A 26,284-nucleotide genomic window follows, 5' to 3' on the forward strand; every position below is an offset into this window, starting at 1 on the left:
AAGTGAGTGTGAAATGTATACTCTATCTAGTACCCCAAAAAAGCTTTGCAATGCAATGCTTTACATTTTACAGATATACAGTATATACATATTAAATTACTTTTACACTTTTACAAATTGGCAACGACTGATCGCAGTTTATGGCTTGCTATGCAGTTATGTACTGAGTATCTATAATGTGGGGAGAAGTTAATAAAGGTAGGAGGAGGAAGAGAAAAATTAGATGGTTCAGGAAGATATTATACAGTCTATAGTTATAGAGCATCTCAATCAGAAATCAATGTGGACACTTTATGTCTGCATGGGCAATGACGGAGGTGGGCTAGCAGACCCCGCTGCCTCCGGTGCTAAGCATCACTGAATGCACACGGATGAAACCAATATCTATTGTCTCATCTGGAGCTGAAGAAGACAGAGAACAAGAGGATTTACCTAAATGTTAGAATAACACAACCTTCCAATTTTAAGCTAAATTCTAAAAAACAGTTGAAGTAATTTCTCATGCTAGAGAATCCCTCTCTCTCTCTCTCTCTCTCTCTCCATGTTGAGGTGTGAGCAATGTGAGAATTTAATTAAGTATCATGGCTGAGAGGAGCTGCTGTTCAATAGGAAATTGGTTTGATAATTGGGGGCTAACAGGCTATCACAATCACACCGCTGCTCTTCTGCTCCAAAGGGAGAACTGATTACCTGGTTATGTACAGGCCTGTAGAGACTTTCATTTTCTTCATTTTTTCCCCGGCCTCGGCTCACAGAGTGTAATTTAGTGCCGGGAATGAGAGCAAGACTGGAACGACAGGAATGATCGGGTCAGTAAGGTATCGTCCAAATAGCAGGACATTCCTCTGAAGGAAGAATTCATTTTGAAATGAGATGACAGAAAGGGAGAGGCTCGACATGGGATCAGCTGAGGCCGACAGACTGACTGACTGGAAAGGCAACGTGTGTGTGTCCGTGTGGCTTTCTACAGAGGACACCTGCTACGGGTACTTCCTCTGCAGTGCAGTCAGCAGTACGTTATGTCATGCTACGTTGCACTTTGATATGTTGGGTTATGTTACGTTGCGTCACATTACCTTGTGTTGCACTGTTTTACAACAACTTGCGTTGAGATGTGTTGTGTTGTTGTTGAATTATGTTACCTTCCAGTGTAGGGTCATGTTATGTTGTGCTACATTACACTACGTTATTGTGCTACGTCACGCTTTGTTGGGTTATGTCACTGCGTTGAGATGTGTTGCTATACGTTAAATTATGTTAACCTTGCAGTCTGTCTCGTATGTGATACTATGTTGCATTCATTTATACGTTACGGTTGTGTTACGTCATGATACATTGTATAACATTCATTACCTTCCATTGCATCATGCCACACTATATTATGGTACATCATGTCATGCAACAATATGCTACGTTAGGTTAGGTTAGGTTCAAATATCACTTGTTTAGTAAATGCAAAAAATCATTAAAAACCCAATTATTTTATGCGACAATAATGATTCATGTCAAATGTGTGGACATTTTGGAGTACTGAGCTGAATCAAGTATCTGGTATTAACATTTTACAAGTACTGGTATAATCAGTGTAAAAAGTGTCATTATCCGTACTGATCTGTAACAATATAGTTACTTTTTCTGTAAATAGTTTTCTTACTATTGTAATTGGAAGCAATTAGCTGTTCTGGGAATAGTTTTTTAAATAAATATATCAATTTATATGTCAATTTCAGGCTTAAATGAACAACTACAGACAAACCCTTTCTAAGTACAGATACAGATAACTGAGTTGGTTGAACTCATAACAGACATACAATAGATACAGATAAGGGTATTCATGCCTACTGATAACCTTTTAGGTGATTAGGTTTGACATTGTATGAACATTCACTGTATTCATACTGATGTTATATGTGAGAAGACTGACCTTAGGCTACCTACTTTAATCACATGCATTTGTTTCAGAAAATGCTTCTCTGATTTATGTTGTTATGTTTGATTCTTCCTCCTCATATCTTTCCTCTCTATAATGAGGAACATCACTTTCTGTTCTCCCTTGTGTGTTTTTTTCCTGCTGGGACAAGCGACCATCTTTCATGAGATGCACACACTGTTAATTGCTGACAGATGTTTGTTCCATATTCTGCCAGAGTCATATCTAGTCACAGAGACATCTGCTCCATCACCGACCCGGCTCTGACCTCCTCAGTACTGACTGTTGGTAATGTTGATTATCTAGAGACTTGATATCTATCCCAGAATTCTTTACTAACAGGAAGATCCAACATTTTTACAAATGAACATCAGTTATACATGTTGGAAACCAGAGTATGTCAGCGGAGTGTGCGGAGAGCATGACTGGCCAACTTTAAAAAAAAGTTAGAGTGTGTCCTTATCTCCAGCTCCAGTTTTGTTTGTGTTTCCAAGGAAATATAAGTCTCAGCCTCTGACTCCATTGAACATCCATAGATTCTGTTTATTTCTTGTTATCTGTTTCCTGCTCAATTAAACTCCTGCGTCCACAACTCAACACACTCCTCTTCCTCCTCCTCTTCATCACCCCCTCCTCCCTCTCTCTCTCTATCTGTCTCTCTGTGGACCAATCAGGGAGCCACAATATGCAAATGTGGTTGTGAGAATGTCCTATTTCTTTATAAATAGCTGATTTGGATAAGGAGGAGGTATGTACAGGAAACAGAATCAGTGCTTTGAATACTTTTTATTGTGAGTTCACTCCTCCATTCCTTTGGAGATGTAAAGAATAAAGATGCAATATTTTGCCAGAAAGGCATATCTTTGAGAAAAGAGTAACAATTTTACTCACAAAAATCTGTAACAGAGGAAAAACATCACAATGTGTGAGAATACAGCCATTATTTCATGGAAAAAGTCAGAATGTAGAACGAGAATAAAGCTAGAATTTTACAAAAAGAACAGTTATACATTAAACAAAGTTACAATTTTAAGAAAAATGGTTGTAATTTTAGGTGATAAAGACAAAAAAGAAATGTTCCTCATCCTGTAAAAAATTCTGCTATTACTCTATATATCTTTGTGTATATTTTTAGCAAAAGTCACACAATATACCTAAGTCTTAATGTTATGTGAATGAAGTTGTAATTTAAAAGAAAATACAAGGATGTTTACAAGAAGAAATTCTTACGACCTTTATGAGTTTATGTCTTTTTCCAAACAGTGACCCTGCGATTCTTTCTTCCACTTTATCTCATGTTCTTTCATCTCAGTTCACTCAAGTTGAATATCATGACAATCTGTATGTACATGTATTAATCACTTTACATCATACAAGAACATTATTATGAAGATGCACTAATAATGCACAAACAGTTGCATCAACATTAATCAAAAAGGGAATTATAAGAGAGAGGGAGGAAACAAATCAGCTGTTCTTCTGTTGATGGAGAGTTTTGGAGTTTAAAACATTCTGTCATAAAACAAAACTCACATGGTGTACACTGAACAAGAAAAACACTCAAGACACTCAAGAAATGAACTACTCTGACATGCAGCGTGTAATAGCAACATGAGAATTGCCTAATTGGAGTTGAGTATGCAAACGAGGTGCTCAATGCAAACACACGAGTACCATCTCAGGCTGTACAGAGCAGGTTTAATTAGTCATTCATCTCAGAAGTGGTTGTTTATGAATTTGTTTACGATCTATAAATAGTAACATTAAAGAGAATAAAAATCATATTTTTCCAATTAATTTATGATTAAGTGAACACACTGAGGGACTCACTCTCTCGCTTAGTGCTGAATAATGATTACTTTATTATATTAATGACATTTCGGTCTGTACGACCTTCAGGCAGCTCCTGTGTATACACACACACACACACACACATCGGAGCTGCCTCAATCGTTTAATCGTTGAATCAGAGGACTACAGTGATTAGTTTGACAGGGTGACATGTAATGTTATAACTTATTATCTGATTAAGCTTGTACAGACTGAAACGTAAATGTAATAATAGAATAAAATAAATAAATAAAAGGAGCAGTTGAAGTAGTTTCAATAAAATATTTTGTCAGCAGTAAGTGAGGCAGTGCGCAGGGTCCCTCACTGTGTTCAGCCTTCCTCTGATGCACCTGTCACACATTCAGGTGTGTAGAGACTATTTTTCTTGTTGTTTTTTTTATATATTGTTTTTCTACTTTTATTTATTTATGATAAAGGTAACACAAATGTAACAACACTTGAGAGGAACTGGGTCACATGACAGTGAGTCATGAAGGATGAGCGATCTTTACAAATAAATTCTGCTGTCTCTCCTCCTCTTCCTCCTCATCAGTTCGTATCGTCTGGAGTCGACAGTGGTGTGAGATGACTCCGTGTTTGGACGACGAAGGCTGTGATCTCCTGGTCTATCAGTCGGGCTGGACCTGCACGCAACCAGGAGGCCGAGTCAAGACCACCACGGTAAGAAGAGAACTGAACTGGGCCAGACTGAACCTGAACCTGGTCAGCCTTATTTACATGTGACTATCATGTGATGGATATCCTATTAGTGAATGTCTCACCGTGATCTGTCTCACCAAACATCCGTTTTCAACAGGAAATATATCACATTAAGGAAGTAATGGTACAATATTCTGGGACTTTGATATCAAAGTTTGATGTAAAACTAAATATTGTAACCCGAAAGGACACTTGATGGTCATATGGGTCTATGGAAAGATGTCTTATTATCTTAATATGCCTGGTGGAGATTATGAGATTGGAACTGTGTGTGTGTGTCCGTATGTATATCTGTCCGCAGTTAATACTGTACCAATTCACCTAATTTTTCTTTTTTTTCACGTTTATGACTGTATGCTTAAGGACCTCTTGTGGTTGCTGTGATTCACAATGCTTGAAAAACATTGAAAGCTATTTTATTGACTCGTCTGTTTTATATCGGCTGCTGACTCCTTTTAACTAGCCAATAGGGCTGAAAGTGATCAACAACATCGTGAACAGTGTCATCTTGAACCGGAGCATCTGGAGATTAATTCCATACGTGATATGTTATAATCCACTAAAGTTAGACCTGATACGAGTTAAAATCCCATCTTGACGCTGCTGTATGTTGCTGCTATGAATCTGTGCGGCCATCGTATTGGTGCGGTAAAACAAAGAATTATATTGAGAGATATATGTAGATTTCACTACAAAATCACCTGTAAGTCCCTTAATTCTGAACAGATTTTTATTAAATTTGGTTTGTTACAAACGTGAGGAAGTGATCCTGGTTACTTGTTGGAATCTACTCTACACCAAAACAGTAACCTTCTGAATTTCCACAACTTCCATTGGGAAATGCTTGCTTCAGTCTGTGAATAAAACATCAATGTAAATTATTTACAATTTCAGCATTTGTGACTTTCTACAAAAATGTAGATTTATTTTATATTGTCATTAAGCTTCTTGGTTGCCTGAAATGTTCTTAATAAGTAAGAATGTTTAAACTGAGAAGATTTTTTATTATACTTATTGTCCCGTTTATTTTTTCCTTATTAAAGTCCCCTCCACTCAAAAATTAGTTTTCCTCCTTGTTCCTACAGTTGGATGTTTGAGCTTCATTGTGCATCAGTCTGTTCTCTGTTTCAGTATGCAACTTGTACAAGTGTGATGTAGAAACTTGAAGCCATCAGTGCACATCCACTGAGAATGGGCTTTATAGTGAAGTAGGAGACATCTTGTGTCCAGCAGGACAACTTTAGAAATGAACATTTGCATATTCAGAGATTCTGGAAGTTTTAATGAGGAAGAAGGAGTAGATTACTTTTTAAGGGTTTTAATGTGGAAACTATTATTTTGCTGTTTGTTGTGATAAAAGCAGGTGTGCAGATACACATGTTGGATTTTGGAAGATTATTTTTGTACCACCCACAGACATAAATGTATTAATTTACTCTGAAATTTACATTACACCAATAGGCGTATAGGGCATACACTCCCGCTACCAGTTTGTTCCTATAGTTCACACACAGTCAGAAATATTAAAGGGTAGTGTCATAAAATTAGGAGCAAACTCAGTGGAAATGTTCTTCAGAGTTAGTGCCTTTCATTATTCCTTTCCTCCCTTTGTGTGTTGCATTTCAATCAGAGATATAATTTTAACATCAGCTTCTAATAACATAATAACATCTTCTAACGAGGATGCTGGTGGCCCTTATTAAAATCACAGCCTGTGTGTGTTGACTGAATAATTGCTACCCATGAGCATTCTCTTCTCCATCTGCCACACAGCGGCTGATTAACAGGAGTTGTTTCAAGAGCCTCTTCATGCAGCAATATCATGCCATCAACCAAATCTCATTCAAGGTTTGTTGATTTTTAAAACAGAGCTATTCATCTTCTTCCAGTTCTCTGTCATTCTCTGTGTAGCTGAAGACTGTTCAGCTGATGAGGCTGATTAGCTGATTTCCATGATTCATTAATGTCTATTTAAAACTTTCAGTTTGTGAAAGTTTGTAGTTTCTGGTTCAGTTTGTGTTTCTGCAGAAGCTTCTGTTCATCTGCATGAAAACAAACCTAAACGGTACTGTGGTAGTTCATCTTTGTCAGTTTCTCTGAAGCTTTTTTATTTTACATTTTTAACTAAGCTTGGAAGTTCATCGATGACCTCAAAAAACAGTGGTTGACAAAACAGTTTTCACCCACTAGCTTTTTCTGGGGCTTTAGAGTGTTCATCAGCAGATTTAGCTTCCTTAGTTGTAAAGGAGCTGTAGATGTTAAAACTCTGTTTTTCTGAGTATTTGTTTAATACATGTGGGTTTAAAGGTCCAGTGTGTAACATTTAGGAGGATCTATTGGCAGAAATGGAATATAATATTCATAGGTATGTTTTCATTAATGTGTAATCACCAGAATATAGGAATGTGTTTGTGTATTACCTTAGAATTAGACGTTTTTAACTCAGCTCAAGTTGACCTGCCTGAACTAGCTCGCAGGCTTCACTTCATATGTCACGTGTCACCTTCCATGAAGTCCGCCATGTTGAACCACCATGTTTCTACAGTAGCTCAGAATGGACAAACCAAACACTATCTATAGATATAGATAGACTGGGAGATTTGTGGCCAATTCCTACACACTTCACAGCCCGTTCTCATTCCCAGGTCGTCAAATAGAGACGCGAGCAGTGTTCAGTTAGTTCCAATCTGAAACTTATACCTCTAATACTTACACACTGGTCCTTTAAATCTGGCTTTATGTTGACATTTTTTAACAACAGGGGCGATAAATTACACAATGTTTTAATAAAACAAAGTTACATACAATCAAAACACAGGTATATTTTACCCGAGGGCAGCAGAGGTGTAGTACAGGGTATACCTAGGTATACAGAGTATACCTTCTTATTTTTCAGTCGGTGTTTACCCACTTCTAAATCCCATTCGATGCACATTATTCAGTAGTGTTCTGCAAGCTGAATTTGTTTTCTGTGGCAAGTTATCAAATTTGGAGTGGATGGAGTAATAAGGAATAAAGAATACATCACTCAAAATACATCATTATGTATTTGTCTCACTCGTCTATGGGCCCATATTAATTGCACAATCTGCACCTCTTCTGTGGCTAATGTTTTTATAATTTCATAATGATCTTTACTGCCTGAAGGAAAGCCACAGAAGTTAAGTGACAATGTACAAATACTACTGGCCTATTTTGGGTGAACTACATATGCAAGAATAGTCTTACATGCCACTGTTTAAAACAGTGTTTATCCGTTGCTGGACAGCCTGCTTAAAAAAATTGGGACATAAATTAAAAGTTTACCCACTTATCCAGGCACCACTACACCACTGGTTGACGGTTCTAATGTTAGAAAGCAGCAAAAGCCAGGATGGCCACATGACATGACTGTGTGACAACTTCAAAAACATCTTATTTTGTTGGACAGTGTTCTCTGTCTTCATTGCCATGCATTTTTTATAACCAAATCAGGGTTCTTCAACTGGATTGATAAGTCATTGTATACGGGGCAGTAAAACAGAAAACAAAATAAATTCTCAATAACACCAGTTCTTAACTGAGCACACAAGGACCTCTGCCTTCTCTTTATATTAAATATGATTATAAAATAAAATTGAGCACACCACTGAATCATAAAGTTTTGAAAATGTTAAAAAAAAGTCAGTTTTATGTAACTCAACACTCTCCCAGCTGACTCTGACAGTGCTTTTCATCCTTCTGAAAAGCTCATGTTTTCATTAAAGACAAAACCAAGATGTTTGTGAGAAGTGGTGTAGTTTAAGGGCATTGATCAGACTGAAATTACAATCAGGAGAGACTTCATTTTTGAAAGAACAAATATATTTAATTGATATGTGCACAATGAAGATGAAAAATGTGAAAAGTCTTTGGTGATTAGACCCCATTGTGATGCCATTGTATTTGAAAGGGTTGGTGAAGCCGTGATTAGTATAGGAAACCCCCGTGATGGAGTCTAGACACTGGTGGTGGTGATGATGAAGGAATGAAGAGAATGCTAAGATCTGGATATGAGTGGATTGCTGATAAACTCAACCTGGGCTACACATATGATGAACTGGAGATTAATTGGGTGGAGGAGGGCTGCAACAATTTTGCACTGAAATGACAACTGAAAGAGAGGAGAACAGATTTAAAGTTTGATGGCAGCAAAATGATTGGCTGGAGGAGATTGTGGCTAAATCTGATTGGATTAACTAAAAGAGTAACAACCCATAGCTGATTAGATAGTTGATAGAGATCATTGTGAAGTCTCCATTTATTGCACCATAAACTCAACTCAAACTCAATATTCAACATCTTGTGTAAAGTAATCTCTTTCTCTGCAACGAACACAACATCATCAGCATAAAACAAAATATATCTCACTGCATGTAGGAAACTGGGGCTTTGATGGCATTATAAAATTGGCCATCAATACCAGACCAAATTAACTTATACCCCAAAAGATCTCTATTAATTCATCTCAGTTTAAATGATGTTTAAGAAATCAGATTGCTGAAGAAAGGCGACTTAACGTTCTGTCTGCATGTCAGAGCTGAGAGGCAGCATCCTGCATCAACACACCAAACCCCCACTCTCTTTGTCTTCCCTGTGTACTGGTTGGTTGGTTGGTTTGAGACCAGTTGTCCGCTCTCTGAATAATGAGGTCAGTCAAACAGCCGCTGACTTTCACATTTACAAACCTCCCTCCTCTCTGCCCTGTCTGAGGGTTTCTCCTCTGTTGGGAACTTGTTTTAAAGATGGACAGCAGAGCAAGCAGCTGCCGGCCGTCATGAAATTCAGAGTCAGATCATTGGAGCATCACCTCTCCTGAGGACACTCCTGTAACACTGTAGGACATCTGAAATCAGATACATCTTTGACTTAAAAAATATAAGATAATTTAATTTTGCTTTTGTTTTTACCGGTTATTCTACCTCCTTTTTTAAAACTTGTTAAATATATTTTTAGGTTTTTATCCATGGTGTTATGAGCATTTCTTCATTGCAGTCTAAAAAGGATTCACCACCTTGCAAGTTTTCATGTTTTATTGAATCATAGTTGATTTAATGTGGCTTTTTACATAGTAATATCCAGATGTTAAGTAACGGTAAGGGGAGCAATTAAAGGTTGTCAGTTCAGGTTATATGACTTCTTGGACTTTGGATCAATCTAATGTTTCACATTTTAATAATTCTGTAGATAAGACACAAAAGAAAAATCCCTCTATGCAGGCATCCATAAATAAATCATTTAAAAAATAAATCATCTTTATTTTAATGAGCATACTATGAATCGTTAAGGTCTAAATAATCCTAAAACTGAGTCTGACAGCATGATATTATGAATGGGTGATGCTTTTAGGAGGAGGAGGTTTATAGTCTGGACCATTATCCAGACTCTAACTGGAAGGATGGTGGGAGAAGATGTTTGATCCTCTGAGCACATCCTCCAGCTAATGATCCCTGGTATCTCACAAAGCAACACTCCCTTATCGCTTGTCTTCATTTTGTTGAAAGATGTTGGTGCATTGTTGCGTCTGCTTAGCGCTGAATACATAGACGAGAAAATCCCGTTTTTGAAAGGAGCTTCACACAAACAAGCTCCTCTGCTAATGAAGGACAGCAGATCTGATTGCCTCGCTGTGAGGCAAATTAAATTAGAGAGACAGCGCTGAGTGGGTGGACCGACACAAAACTCTACTGTGTTTACATGAGGAGAGAAATCAGCGTTCATTAAAACTCAGAAAGCAGGATCAGAGGAACAAATGACGTTCAATTAGCCCTGAGGAGGTCTACAGGCTTACGGGGACGTACAGAAAGTGTAGAGGATTTAATTGGTGATACATAATGAGTCTGGATGAGTAACAAAGACTCACAATGCTCCTTCACACAGTCGGATGTACTGAGAGGTTTTTCAAAGGTGCAATATGTCGAAATTGGATACCTGTCCAATTCATATTCCAAACAAATAGGAGGCAGTGTATCACCAGAGTAACCGCTAACTGTAGCTGCCATTAGCCATGCAGCTAACACTCCTATTAGCTGCATGTATGTGCGCTGGCTCTGCCTGGACTGGGACCTCAGAGCACCATGGGAGTGTTTGTGTTTACACCACTAGCACAGGAGTACTGGACTTCCAGGAGGAGGAGGTTTTCAGGCGGGAGGAACCCAGCTGAAGGGACGCGACACAGAATACTGGTGGAGGGCAGAATCAGAATGGGACATAGCCTCCGAGACCAACAGAACCTAATAAATGTCAATGCTAAAAAGACACCACAGTCATATTTTGGGTTATTCAATAATGAATGTACAATCACAATATCAATAAATACAGATGCACGTAATGAACAAATAATAATGAACAATAATAATCTGCCAGTAGAAATTATTCCTGTGCCTTCTTCCGTCGAGCAGTGCAAGCCTTTATTTATTTATTCTGTGTTGTATTGATGGAGTGTTTTCTTAATTTACTTTAATGAGGATGCTTTCAGTCATTTTAAACCTCTCCACAGGCACAGTAATGTCACTGCAGCAAATATCATTAAGCAGCAAGACTTAAAAACTGTTACCTCTGGAGAGTTTCTATGTGCTGTAAACTTTGTAACAGAGGATTTATCAGGAGGAGGACTGCTGCTTTACTCTGAACAATTTCCCTGTATGAACCTGGACTCTGTCAGAGATTTAATCAGTCAATGAAGCTGCTGTGCCTCGTGCTCTTAATGGGAAGAAACTTAACTCTAATTCAGCCACTCTCAATCCGTCAGTGGTTACGGGCGGAGACAGGAGAAGCATGAAGTCGGAGAAAGCAAGAGGGAGGTTGAGTATCAGAAAGGCTGCTGGAAAAAGCAGCGTGTAGAGCCAGAAGTTTTTTACATCTAATTCAGTGTAACCTGTCAGGGGTTATTTCAAACAAACCAGCAGTTGCTGGAACATTTCTGCATTCTAGTTTTTAGTATATCGCAGTATGAGACCAGTGGTTCAATTACAATAATCATTATTTTATTGTTATTTATGTAGTTTTCAAAACCCAGGCAAGAAAATGCTTCACACAAAGCAGCAAATGTAAATGAATAATTAAGTCAAATGGAGAATTTAGAAGATGAATGTAAGAAAAGGCCCATACGAACACCTGAGTTTTGTCAGGTGTACCTCACAGGTCTAGTTCTGTAACCTAGGTGTATCGATTCCAGGTGGAGCAGCTCTCACATTAGAGGCAGACACAAATAAAACAGTTTCATATTGGTGTAGTTTAAGAGAAGCCTTTTCACCTGAAAGCTCACCTGTGTGTTTCAGAGCTGGACTGTAATATCAGCTGGTGTTTTAAACATCTATAGGCTCTAAAGAATACAATATTAAAAATGGGTTTATAGCTCTCTTTAATTTTTAAGAAGTCGCAGCTTTGTAATATTAATGAGACGACTTCTGGCTTGTTTTTTCCTTGGAAGTGAAATAAATAGTAACGGTGCTCATTGTTTCTCATCACCAGCCGCAATTCATCATAAAGCAATTACGTTGGAAACAAGGCCGCCTGCTTTCCAGTTTACTCCCAGCTGCAGTGTTTATCACAGAAACAGCAGAACACACACCCACACACACAAACCTCTGATAACTAAAGGCTGTATTTGCTGTTGTAGAGCAGTAATGTGATTTAAACTAATGTGTAACTAACAACACAATGAAGTTAATTTCGGTTGTCTCTGTTCCTTTGTAATAATATTTTCTTCTTTAGAGGATTCTCACTCCAGAACGTGTTCTTCTCTCCTCAGAGATACTGGTCTTTGTGTCATCCTCGTGCTTTTAATTTGTTTGTTTGCTATTAATTGAGTTTGTGTTAACCATCTGATGACAGTAATATTCTTTTTGTAACATCTACATCTACTGATTGTTCACCTGCAAAACACGACAAAACACCCTGTTAACCTGCGCTGTAGTGGTCACCAAACTTTCAGATTATTGATGCTTCGTCAGAAATTAATAAAATGCTGACATATAGGCTTACTTTGTTTATTTAAATTTTCTTAGACCCCTTAAAATCAAGAAGACCTTGTGACCCTCCATGGAGCTTTGGCCTCTACCGGGGGTCCCAGGTGGGGAGCCAGTGCAGAAGAACAGACCCAGAACCAAAGGACTGGGTTGTTTGCTTGCTCCATCTCAGCTGTGTTTACAGTGAATCTGGTTATTGGTCTAAACACCTGGCTGTGGATTAGAAGCTCTCTCCCATTGGGGGAAAGGTGAGAGCGATGTGTGACAGGTGCTGAGTTCTGATCTTCTTCCTGTAATTGATCCCATTGGGCCGTCAGGCTTTAGCGGGAGCCAATCAGAGTGTAGGTCTAAACTCCGTGTTCACAGATGCTTTTGTGAAGTTGACAGCGGGTGACTGAATTTCTCCTACAGGGGATCAATAAAGGAACATCTTATCTTATCTTAAAGTGTTTGATTGTCTTTAAAGCTCTGATCAGTCGCATCTATGCTGCTGAAGCTAATGCTGCTCACCTGACCTGATGTGAATTATATGTTTATGTATCGTCAGATGTTTCACAGTATAGTCAGTATCATCCTTTGTAACGATTATAGATGTTTACCTTTTTCTTTTTATTTACTATAACAGTTGTTCTTGTTAATATTATGGTTATTTTGTTTCTGTTGCTTTTATGGCACTATTTTTGTTAATGTTTCAGTGGTTGACTGTAAATGAGTGAAATCAGGCACCTTCTGATTGTAATTGTATTTCTTTTGTTCTTGTTAGGAGACTTTTCATATTTTTTATGAAAACAACAATATGGAGGAATGAAGGAAGTTTTCATGTTGTGTATGTTGCACCATCCCGCTTTAGTTTTTTTTACTAGTTCTGATCTCTGTTTAGGCACCAAAACCAAAACGATCCTTTTTAATGCCTTACTTTTATATTCAGAGTTTAGTAATTGTGACTGGTGTATTTTTTACAGGTTTTTGTGGCTGTGTATCTTGGACCCTTGCATTGTTTTTCAGATTGGTTCATCTTTATACTGCTAGTATTTCCCCTTACCTTGAAATGTGCTTGGTGTTTTGTTGTTTGGTGCGAAGATGGGGGAGATGGTGGGACCCATTAATCCTGTGTAACCTGGCCTCCTTTCTAACTTTTCCAGCTCTGTTTTATCCTAAATGCATCACAATACATTTCACCTTCTGCCTCTGGCTGCAGATTATTGGCGTTTACATTGTCAAACAGCTAGCTCTGTCCAAAGGCAACACAATCTGCCTGAATCTGCAGCCCCGCTCAGCTTTATTGAGCTTTATAGTGAGATTCAGCTCATTGTTTATCTGTCCATCTACGACTATACTGTTTTGGTTCACTCTCACTGCTCTTATAGCATAATAGTCAGCACCAGAAGACATCTGTTTTTCAGAAAACTCTAAAAACCCACTGTACACCTGAGACTAGCTTTTGAAGAAAGTGCAGCATTTAGCAGCTAAAGAGCCAGTTATTTCCCTCAGGAGTTGGTAGAGACCAAAAATAGTGGACTTACTTGCTCTGTAACTACTGGATCTCTCAGTCTGACAGATTTGGTATCAGTGGACATTTTGTGTCTTCACAAGAATTTAAAATAAAGTTTTGAGAGTTTGAGTTGATAATGATGGAGCCACAGGTGGGGGGGTTCTTTTAGCTATTCGGCTTAGAGCAGCTGAATGCGTTTTATTTCTAACATTGGTACATGATCATTACAGTCTGTGGAGCGAGGGTGTAATTTACTATTGCAAAGGTGTAATCAGGAGTCGCAGCAGAAAGCGGAACTCAATTGTGTCTCGCTGCCTCGGCTCAACTGCAGTTTCTTTTTTTCTTTTCACAACATGACCGTCCTTGAAAAAAGTGTGTGACTTTACCTGTCTATATGTTTCTGTATGTTTGTGTGTGTTTGTGTGTTGAAGCCTCCCGTCTGGTTGAAACCTGCAGAGGTACTTTGAATTTATTTTCATTCACACCGGGAGGAAAAGACAGAGGAACAAATCACAGTGTGCTCAATCAGACAGAAATCCAATTCTCCTTGGAGAGAAGGTGAATGTGAACATGGCATGATGCAAATTCAGAGACTGAATATCCTGTAAATTGTTGGGTTTTTTTAGAACAAGAAAGATGGCAACTCACAGGGGTCAGTTTGACTGCAAACTCCCTGTAAACATTCACTTCAAACCAAGGATGTTCTGAGTCTTTCAGCAGTATGGTTCCTGAAAGTCAGGTTCCCAGATGGCAAAAATCAAAATTCACTAAGCTGTAGAAATAATTCAGGTTGAAGCTCCTCATTCGTGTTGGCACTGACATTGTCTCTTTTTGGTTAAAATCACAAATGTCCCAACAACAGATCATCTGTTTTCACAGATAAATAAAATATTAAAAACTTAGAAAAGAGAAACACAATGGAAAAATTTCACTTGCCTTTCAGGGCTTCTGTACACCACTATACTAATGTTTTGTTGTAGTCCAACAACATCAACAGAGCTCTATGGCACAGAGGAAAAATCAAAAATCTAAAAGTTTTTTAGCAGCATCGCTACACGTCTTATATTGTTCTTTCTTAAACTAGGCTACTCATGACAAAAGGATACATCTATGTTTCACTATGTGGTAAATATCTGTAAATGAATGCGTAGAGGAGAACATTAGTGTTCTAGGGAATTTAGTGCAACATTTTTAGTCTCACCTTTGTCAGAAAAATCTATTGGTAGTGTTTGGCAGAAATCAGCCACTGTTGATGTATTTTGTCACTCCTGTTGTTTTACTTTTCCTTATGGGATGGATATAATTCAGTTTTTTAGCATTAGGCCTATCATCCTGCATTTGCTGATGTTAACAAGAGGTTTTATGTTTGTCTTGTTTTCATTTGAGCTTATATTTCTTTTTGTTGGATGTGCACCATGAAGAGTCATGCTGCATTAGCTGCTAGCAGTCCCTGTCTGCTCTGTAACCATGGAAACAATCACTGGATTACTTTTGATGCTGAGGGAAGCGTCTCAACATGATGATAATGAGGCAACATTTGAAGTTATAGGGACTGCCTATTTTATGATTTCTAAGCTGATTCATGGCTGTTACATTAGAGGCAGCAGCACAGATTAAGTTGTGCTGATTTATTATATTTTCTGCATGTAAAAAAATTAATTGCAGCCTGTCTCACCTGAATGCATTAGGGAAAAGAGAGGCAAAAAGGCTCTGGTCTACCTGTTGCATCCTCCAAAACAAGATCGAAACTGAAACTGGGCTGCAGTTTTTATGTTGTGTGATTATATTAGTGTTCACTTTGGTCTGAGGATGACCTGAGCTCAGTATCACAGCAGCTGTTGAAGCTTGGAGTGTTGCCTCCTTTTCCTACAAAGGCGCTTCACGTGTGCTGAGACTGCAGGAGTTAAAGCAACACATTTTAAATGTTCCAAACACACCTTCACCTCCATGTTTAATCAGCTGCGAGCAGAGCGTTTAGGGATGGTCTGAATGTTGATGCTGTTTCAGAGTGATGTATGGTTCTCAGTGTAATCCAACTTGTCCTTGTCTGACTCCTCCGGCTCTTTTAGGATTCCAGCTGCAGTCAAACAGGATGGACATGAATAATTCAGGGGTGAGCAGCTCAGAGGTGCTGCAACTGCTGCTGCTTCTTCTTATGGCGAGTTTTCACCTGGAAGCAATTGAGAGCACTGCATCCACAGAGGGGACAGAAATGAAGTGTCCCTGCTCGTCCCCGGAGCTTCATGTTTTTAATCAGAGTCTCGGGGCCTTCAGGAGAACATGTCCGCACTCTATGAGATGCTGATTCTCTATGTTAGGTGGAGCTACTGTCAAATGAAAGTGTAGAGTAGTTCTGCCTTTAAAAAAACAAACAAAAAACAAAAACACCTTAAAACATCACATCAATTCAGAATTAAGAAACTTGTAGGGGTCTCCAGATAGCTCACCTGGTAGAGCTGGTGTCCACCATACAAGTCCTTGCTGCATGTCATCCCCTCTCTAACTCTCTCATTTTCTTCAGCTGTCACTATCAACTAAAGGCAATAAAAGCCCCCCCAAAAAACAATCTTTATATACTTGCTGGTGACAGTGCAGCTAAAATGTAAAGTTAACCTTGCTTAATCAGTTACAGCTCCATTAATTGAATAAATCTTCACTGCTCCCACCTTCTGTCTGCTGTTTGCTGCGGAGCAAGTCGTGTACAGTGGGTGTTTATATCTTTACCTCTGAAAACAGCTGCCTGCTGCGGCCGAAACCAACGCTTTGAGAATGGTGAGAGTGAACCAAAACAGAAATTGATTGTGGGCAGGACAGCTAAACACTGAGCTGAAGCTTCGTAAAGCTGAGGGGGGTTGCAGAAATTAGGTGATGAGTCTCTGTAAGTTCATCACTATGAGCGTCACCTTTAACATTGTCACATTGTGTTCACATTGTCATATAAATATTGATTATGGAATTGGAACAACAACATAAAAGTAAAAGAGGATAATTATGTTTACAGGGGAAGGTCTGATATGAAATGTACATATGTAATCTTTGACTGTCAATACTTCTGACTGCAGGTTCGATATCTTAAATTGTTTGTCTTGAGCTTTATTTTTTTATCCAGGAAAGGTAAAAGTGAGTGAGGAAAGCTTTCCAGTCAGTTATACCTTAATGGTGTCGGTAGAGTGGATATTTCCTCCCTCTGTGACCCTAACATGCATGCGTTGTTCTTCAAATTCCCATTCTGTCAGAGACTGTGTTCAATTTCAGTTCCAGCTCAGGAGCTTTAATTGGATAAAGGACTGGGTAGTTTTTAATTCTGTGGTCTGTGTGAGGCTCGTTTTCTCTAATGAAGCCCAGCAGAGTCCCTCCAGTCGAGATGCTCGCGGGCAGCAGCTGGAAGGAAAACATAACGCTGAGGAGACTCAAACTCAACAGCTGGAGAGGGTTTTAAATCAACCAGCCTGAACTAATCAATAACTTTACTTTTTATAATTATAATTTTTTATATATTTCATTTATAGTAGCCACTTTTTATGTATTCCTTCCATTCGATAGTCTTGCTGTTGTTTGCAGCATAGCTGTATGTCTGATGTTTATATTTTAACCTGTATAGTAAGCAGAGACTCTGAGAGACTGATGTGCACTAACCTGCAGTTGTTGTCATTGTACATATTTTCTTCCTGTATATACTGATAACTGTGTGTGGCGAGAATAACAATGAATTTATTTCTCATGCATTGTATTTCCATTTTCTTCTCTACACTGCATTTATTTGATATGTAACTTTATTTAATAGTTAGATTGAAATTACTACTATAAAATATAATCAACAAGTCAATTCACATCAACAAATAAGAAAAGATCCCTGAGGGGAATAAACACGTTACCCAGCAGTATAAAAAAAGTCATTTCAATCAGCCCAGCCTTTACAGTCTGCAACAATAAAATGATGCTTACACAGGAATGCATCAGTAATTATAATATACATTTGAGTACTTCTGCTTTTGGGACCTCAAGTCTATTGTGATGCTGATGCTTTTGTATTTTTAGTACAATAGATGTAGGTATACATACAAATATATATATATATCTTATTTACTTTCACATGAAGCACAGTGGGCTCATGCAGCTGAATGTTTGCTCATTTCCACTCTGCTCAGATGAGCTGATGCTGTGATTGGTTGTGACATATTCTCCTAATGCTGCTTCTTTCTGTCCTCCAGGTCTCCTGACAGCGGCGGCAATGACTGATGCTCCCTAGAGAAAGACTGGTTTCCATTTTCCATCGCCCATCATCGCCACGCGGAGCATTCGCCGCAGCTACAGATGACCAACCATAAGCCGCCATCACAGCCGCGAGGCGTTGGCACTTCCTGTTTCATGCTTGGGTGACCAGTGCAGTTGTTTTCTGGGAAGAAAGTGACTCTGTTTATTTTCCCGGAGATTTGAAAAAGCGGATTATGACAAGCTGCTGGATCGATTTCTTTTGGCACAAAACTCTGTTTCGTTTTTACAGACCAAAGATGAACAGAGCCAACAATGACACGTTTTTAGAGGGACGGAGACTTTCAGAAGCCCCCCTCCCCACACACATACCACCATATCCATGTAAAGAAATGATGTGTTCATTTTCATATTATTATAAAGTAAGTGACTTAATGGAGCAAAGTAAAATTGTAAATGAGTTATTGATAAAACATGTATCTATATGAGGAGAGATGTGCTGAACACCAGTTAGGTGGAGAAAGTGAGAAAACATTTCTATGATTACAAAAAACTTTGTGCACTTTTAGCAGACACCTGAAGATTAGAGGAGACTGTCAGTCAACCAGGGCAGGAAGAACATCCAACATAGTAACCAGATTGTACTTTTATAGAAAACCTACATAAATCAAATGTTCACACAGTTACACATTCAACACAGACACCAAATTGGCATCAGAGAATAAAATTTATTATAACACTATTTTATTTTAAACCTCTTTGGCTCCATTTTGATGTTATTTTAAACACGAAAATTGTTTGGTTTTGCATAGTTCACTAAGGATGCTTTCATACTAACAGTCAGTTTTAATTATACTGTTATACTGGTTAGCTGAAAGCAGAACAACAGATGAGTGAACCACTGAATTAAACAGCCACAATATGAGACATCATCCTGATGACTGAATTTATAAATATAAATAACAGATATGTTTATTTGTGCTAGCAGCATGGCTTCAGTAATGCTGGCCTGTCAGTCGGTCCACCACTTTGGTACGGATGAAGTTTGGTACAGATATTCATGGTGCCCTGAGAATGAATCTGATGGACTCACTTTCCATCTAGTGCTACCATGAGGTTGACATTAATGTTCTCATCGGGATGATCTGCGATAACTTTGGTGATCACTTAACTTTTCATTATCATCATTATCAGGTCCAATACAAGGTAAACTATGTACTTGCTGTATGGATTTATACTCTTTGTGTCGTTGGTAATTCAATGATTTATGCCACCTCTGATGAGTTGATATAATTATCAGCATGCTGTTGCAATACGGCGCCTCCCAGTGAACAGACCACATTCACACTACATGCAACTTTAAAATACTCTCCATGATGTTTGGAATCAGTGTGCAAAGTTTCCACTTTCTATCATAAAAACTGCAGAATGCTAAATGATTTCTGGATCTTCTCCACCAGACATTAAATCAGATTTTACATTATTCAGTGCCATGTTTGGACAACAAGCGGTCATGGCGTGGTAGGTTTTAATGAAACAACAAGTGAACCGTTTCACACTAGAGGCCGAGCTGTCATGTCTGTTTGGGGGGAAAGAAGCATTAAATGTATTTTCAAAAGCCTAAAGTTCTATATTTAACAATTTTATATGTTGTATCTTTGTAGAAAACTTTATTTAACACTCATTTTGCTTCTCATAAACTGGATTGACAGCCAGCTACAGAACTTCGTTGCTGTTCAAAGCCACGCTTACAGTTTTTGACAGAGGTCTGTTCCTCAGCAGAAATGGAGGAAGAGCTTTAATGCCACTTTCTGATAAATGTCCCTCAAAGCATTTATAAGTTGTAACTAATGCTTTATCAATTGTTAACAAATAAACTATTAATGCTTTATGGATGTCAGGTGAAAGGAGGATACACCAGACAAGAATAAGGATTTTTTTAAAACTGTAAAGTATTAGTAAATAATTAATTAACATCAGTTAAGATTAGATACAACTTATACCTGTTTTATGAGAAAGTGGAATTGAGTTTTCCTTCAGTTATTGTGGGTGCAACAAATCCCAAAATCTGTCTGTAGGTCATTGCCTTATTCATCTCGGTCTCCATCAAGCGGAGGAGATTAACTCACCGCCTCTGTTTTGATGCTCTACCATTATTAACCATATTTTTCATTAAACAGAAAACACAAGTTCATCTGTCTTTCATCTCCAAAGTTTTCTTCTAATGAAACATTAAAGAGTATTGTGTGGAACACAAGAGGGGGTAAGAAGCCTAAAGCTGTCTTCAGTGGGGGTTGTGTTAACTGTATTCATGAGAGGAACACAATAATGTGGTAATCAAGACTTTGTTAAACTGAATATTTGATTGCTCTGAGTTCACAATTTCACAGTGTCATTTACTATTTATGAAAAAGGAACAAGGCAACATACATTTTTTGTCATTCACCTAGAAACAGTGTTCCCACAGCCTCAACCAGTTTACCATCCCACATTGTTGACTGCTGCAGGTATGACTTATTTTTATAGGCCAACCCAGAAGTTAGCATCGCCCTGGTTCCTTTGTCAGAAAGTCGATGGGATTTTTCCATTGTTTTTGATTATTGCAGAAAATAAGCTCTGTGGCGAAACAAGGTTCATGATACACGTTTTGTTCAGCAAGATAATCTTAAAAAACGACACTTTTATGAACTCTGAAACGTAAATGTGATTGCCAGAAGTTAAAAGCTAGTGTTAGGCTATAAATAAACCCCTAAAGTTGTAATTAAAATCTACAAGGTGGAAAGTTTGAGCTAGAATAGTTTGCAAGAGTGTGAGTACAAAAACAACAAGGCTGTCAAGGCGGACTAGTGAGGAGCTAAGTCTCCATGTTCGTGCTGATGTTTAATGTCAACGGCAACCTCTGTAGTCTCATTTAGCCATTTGTTGGCAACCGCCTTTTTCAAAACACTTAAAAGCTTTAAAATTCATGGGTGAGGTATTTACTGCAGGTATTTCTCTTTAAGTTTGTGTGAACCACGTATCTTATTTCAGCCATCTTAGCAAAAACCCATTCAAGACACCCATTGACTTTGAGGCAAGGAAACCGGAAGTGCAAAAATACTCAAGTCCATTGAAGGCAGCATTAATCAAGGTATTATTTCAGGTTCCCTACACGCTACAGAAATACCTACAGCGCCACTGACGGCAGCGGCAGTATGTGACGACTTGAGTGTAAGACCGGGTTGGAATTTGAGATGTCAGTTGAAGTTGAAGTGCTGCAAATAGTTGAAATGTCAATTAAAGTTTGAGTAAAACAAGGAGCCAAAAGTGTCAGTTTAAATTCCACTGATGCCGAATGAAGTTGATGTGTGATTTAAGTGCAAAGATATAAACGGTGCAGGAGTTGTCAGTTTAAATGTAAGTGATGAGTGAAGTTTAGTTTACTGAGTGTGGCAAGCTCACTTACTTTAATAAAGAAAATAAACTCACCAAATGTAAAGAAACAAAAGGAAAAACACCTATTTTCTGCATTAAACAGAAAATACAACTTCTAAATTAAAGTTTCTCTGTTATATCAAACTAAGACCTTGTTTAGCAATCTAAAAACACTTCACTCAAACAGAAACAAAATGAAACTGACCAAACTGTCTTTAGTCTTTAAAATGAAAAGTCCTTTTTTAAGTTAGCTTAAATTGTTAAATTTTTTGAGAGGAGATTTTTTTTAACAACATGAACAAATGTGTTTGGAATATCTAAACTTCTTTAGTAAGAAGAACTCTGAAAAAAGCTCAAAATAAACTGTGACTAATGAAAAACAATAAAGCTATTAAAAGCTAAACTAATGTGGTTGCAAAAAAAATAATTAAGATTTAACCTTGAGATAACGTTCTGAGATAATGTCATAAGAACCAAATCTACCTACGGGTGCAAATAAAGTAACCTAAACCTGTGAAGTGCCTCGATATCCTCAGATAATGAGATCATTATTTGATATCTAAACAATGTAATTAAGCCCTGACCTCCAGATAAATCCGACAAGCAGATAGCAATTCCGGGGGGGTTGCAGTGTAGAGGTGGTTCTGTGGATGTACAGATAAACACAATTGTGTCCCTGTCTGTAAACAGGTGATATCTATCCACAGCTGATTCCTTAGGACCTCAGACAGCTGTTACAGACTCAGTCGTCTCCCTGTCATACAGAGGCCTTCAGACATTTTCCTGCTGAATTCGCCGAGTGAATGTGTCAGTTTTCAGGCATCAGATGAACTAAAAATACTGAGCAGAATGTAGGCTGAGCTCTCTGAGGCTTCACTGCTCTTACATTATCCTCTTTTATTTATTAACTTTATATTCTGGCCTACTTCTTCCTCTCAGCACTATTAGCCCACTTTTACTCACAGCACAGGAAATCACCAGAAATCTGTTCATCCTCTACTTTAACGGTTTATCAAAATCAGGATCAGTGAGAGCCGCCAGGAAGTCATCACTGTGCCTTTAAAGTTCATTTAGAGCAGCAGCTGAATGACACTTTATAAATTCATTTTGTCACGTCTTTCGTAGGAATCCCGTGAACCCAAATGTCCAGACTACCCTGCACCTGCAGACCTGTGAACTGAACAGGCACGCTCCTTCATCAGCCTTTCTGCAGACTTCACCAGACTTCATTCGGAAGACAACCCACAGTTTATAGCAGTATGGATGTGAAATTACAAAAGAAAGTAATAATAATCAGGATCATAATCCGTCTATAAGGTATATGTTAAGAATGGTTATGTGGTGAAACAGTCACAAGTTGTCAGAAGGCAGGTACATACTCATTTTGTTGGGACTGTGAGAATGAAAACCCTGCAACAGTCCCATCGGATGTCTATGTGTGTTTGTGTTCAGCTCAACCTCTGACTGAACTCAAAACTCGGGTTCTTTCTGTTTCTTCCCTCCAGCTCATTTTACCCTTCATCTCTGAGCATTTATGAAGCTGATTCATTCGCCTGAGATAGGCGCAAATGTTTTTCTCTAGGCCCGGAAAATGTGTGTCTGAACGCGTCTCTCCATTGACATTTTATGATCTTGTTGCGTGCCCCCAGTTACACCCAGCAACAAACCATTACCAGCAGAACCTGGGCCATGACAATGGTCAAGAAGATGGAAAATAGTGAAGTTTTAATTCTCACACAGCATTTTACACAACTCAGCGCCCTCACAGACTCGATGATGATAACGATGAGCACATTGCAGTTCGTACGGATAAAGGTCATAAGGAGGGTCGACATTTTGATTGAGTCATACTTTTTCTGTCAGAAACCAGCGAGAGACAATTAAGAACAATTAGTTGGTTAATCAGTTAGTCAAGCCACAGAAAATTAATTATCAGCCACAAATTTGATAATTAATTAATGTTTAGTCAAGCAAAACTTCAGACGGTTCTCTGGTTGAGCGAGTCTCCAATGTGAAGATCTGCTGCTTTCTCTGTTCCATAACGTTGTAAACTTGGGGTATTTTGGTTGTCCAAAACACTTGTAAGAAATCACCATGGAGTCTGGGGAACTGAGATATTTTGTAGACCTCATTTGAGTTTCAATTTAATTAACAGATTAATCAATAATGAAATTAGTTGCCAGAAAAATATTAGATTATATATAATTTATTCTCAGATACATGAGTCAATATACTGTGTTAATCACAGTGTCTCCATTGATGTAATGCAGAATTTGAACAGGAATACCCCCCCGCCCACCTTTGTCCTCATGGCTGCAGGGAGTTGAGCTGATGTCAGCCAGCCGTCAGGCTCCATTTAACATCACTAACAACCTGAATACAGAAACACCTTTTATTACACCTGTGCTACTGGGACCCCCAGTGTGTGTGTGTGTGTGTGTGTTTGTGTGTGTTTAACAGAGAAAATGCTGCAGATGAATTAATAATGAAAAATGACTGAGTTGCACTTTGTCTGACTGCTTATGTTTCTTTACCTGTAAGACTTTTCAGTGACTTCGTCATGTTCCTGTTTCTATTAAAGCATTGTCACACCACAAGCTCACCACTACCACACTTGCCAACTAGGAAAATGCTAGCACTGATCAATTATAATTTTGTTCACCAATGGAAAAAATGTTCACACAACGTGTAATGTATAGTGTTAACAGTCACTTAAATATTAACTCGCCACAAACTCGCTCCTCTTTCTACCTTTCATTCCTCTCCGATCCCTGAACTCGCTGTCTTTATCCCCAGAGTTATTGTTCCAGTTGGAGCCGCTGTAAATCAGCTGTCCTACATTGAGGCTGTGAGCCGCTGGGTCCCCCGCTCCTACGCTGTCCTTTAAGCTCCCAGTTCGGGTATATACACCTAACAGGACCACTAAGTAGCTAGGGGTAGCAGCTAGTACAGTAAGCATATACACCGATCAGCCATACCATTATGAATTGAACAGTACAAATTGGCATGTCAAAATTAAACTAATTTCTATTTCTACCAAAACTGTTTTAGTTACTTTATTTTTCATGTTGTGTGTTTCCCGCCAGTTTTAATTGTCTGCCCCGCCCTGATTAGGTTAATCTGTCTCTCGTTGTCTTACCCTCACCCTTGTGTTTGTCCCTTGCAGTTATCAAATCATCTGTGTCTGTTCCCCCAGTGTCTCTTTGATAGAAATAATGGACAAAACTACAACAATAAAATCCAAGTTGTAATAACAAAAAAGTATTTGCTGTAGTAAATATCGGCCTATGTCAGTTTACACTTTGATTTAAAGTACAAGATCATTGACACAGCTGCTTTTTCTCACCACAAACACATTGGAGCCTCGCAGTGTAAACTATCTAAGCCTGTGTACCAGTCTGTGAATTTTAAAACCAGACTTGGCAAACCTTAGCAGAGCTCTATTAAGACCTGCCAGCCTCACTGACATGATGCCATTAAAATGTGACCTGTGTTGAGAGAGGCTTGGTTTTCCGTGTGTGTCCTCACATTTGATATTCCAGAAGTGTTTTCTGGAGTAAAGACCAGTGTGGGAATCTGGAACAGCCACTGAGCCACTCAGCTTTAGTGAGAGAAAAACAAAATGAAGACTCTTATTCTGAAAATCTGATGTCTGACATTTTAGTCATGCTAGCAACAATGTTCTTCCACCACTTTGATCTAAACTGAAGATCTCAATATTGGATTGATTGCTGTTAAATCTTATATAGACACTAATATTTCCCAGAGGATTAAGCCCAGCGATTTTGGTGATCCCCTGACTTTTTGTATAGCTCCACCATGTCGTTCATATTTGAGATTTTTAAGCAAAATACCTTAACAGCTATTGGATGTACTGTCAAAAAGTTTGGTAAACATTTATGAATGCAATTTGACTTTTCATCTAGTGCCATCATCAGGTCAAACTTTAAATTGTCACACTTTTTCCATCAGCTGCAGCTGTCTGATCAGCTGTTTGACCTGTAACATCTGTATAGTTACGTCTCAGCAGGATTTAGAAAAACTTCATCAGAGTCCTTTGAATCTAGATACAGTATATTCTTACAGTGATGGGCTGGTTTTATAATTTATGTAGAAAGCCTAAGGCAAGGAGACCAGTAGCAAAGACCCCCCCCCAGAACAGCACAGGCATCAATGACAAAATAAATGACATTGATCAAATCCAATACAGCAAAAAGCAAAGCAACTTGCAGAGGAAGGAGCAAATATGGTGCCCTGTATGATTTGCCAATTGGCGCTTAGAGGGGAATCAGTTGAGCCATCAGCTGATCTGGGTTGTTTACGATCAGCTGATGTAGCTTGGATTATGACCTGAGCTTGACTTGGTGGCCTGTCTGAACTAACGCTATGAATAATTTCAGTCAAGACAACTGTTGTCAAATATTTCCAAATGCAGTATGTTATATTTGGTGATGTGGCTCTGTTCTGGGACCTCCCTGCCCTTCCACGTGCCTATGTGGAAAGTCAAAGAGAGCTGCAGCAAAGATACCCAAAACATAGGAAAGCCAAATAGATTAACAAAGAGAACTCCAAGCAGTTATGCTATAACATTTATTGTACTTGAGGCAGCAAATTACAGGGCACTCCTTGTTTTTTTGCATATCAATGATGGCTTGTCCAATAGCTTGCAGTAATGCTGCTCCTATGCAGAGAGGATGA

At 38.5% G+C, this 26,284-nt stretch overlaps 1 protein-coding gene across 1 annotated transcript in view; it reads left to right on the forward strand.

Moving 5' to 3' along the window:
• LOC127353361 (chemokine-like protein TAFA-5) overlaps nt 1-20,366 on the forward strand; it is a 46,655-nt gene extending 26,289 nt beyond the window's left edge. The window contains exons 3-4 of the mRNA XM_051382534.1: nt 4,314-4,441; nt 18,172-20,366. Coding sequence (XP_051238494.1) covers nt 4,314-4,441; nt 18,172-18,180 — 137 coding nt within the window. The 3' untranslated portion in view covers nt 18,181-20,366. The remainder of the gene's footprint in view (nt 1-4,313; nt 4,442-18,171) is intronic.
• Nucleotides 20,367-26,284: the final 5,918 nt, after the last annotated feature.

Source organism: Dicentrarchus labrax, unplaced genomic scaffold (genome assembly GCF_905237075.1).
Source record: "Dicentrarchus labrax unplaced genomic scaffold, dlabrax2021, whole genome shotgun sequence".
NCBI lineage: Eukaryota > Metazoa > Chordata > Actinopteri > Moronidae > Dicentrarchus > Dicentrarchus labrax.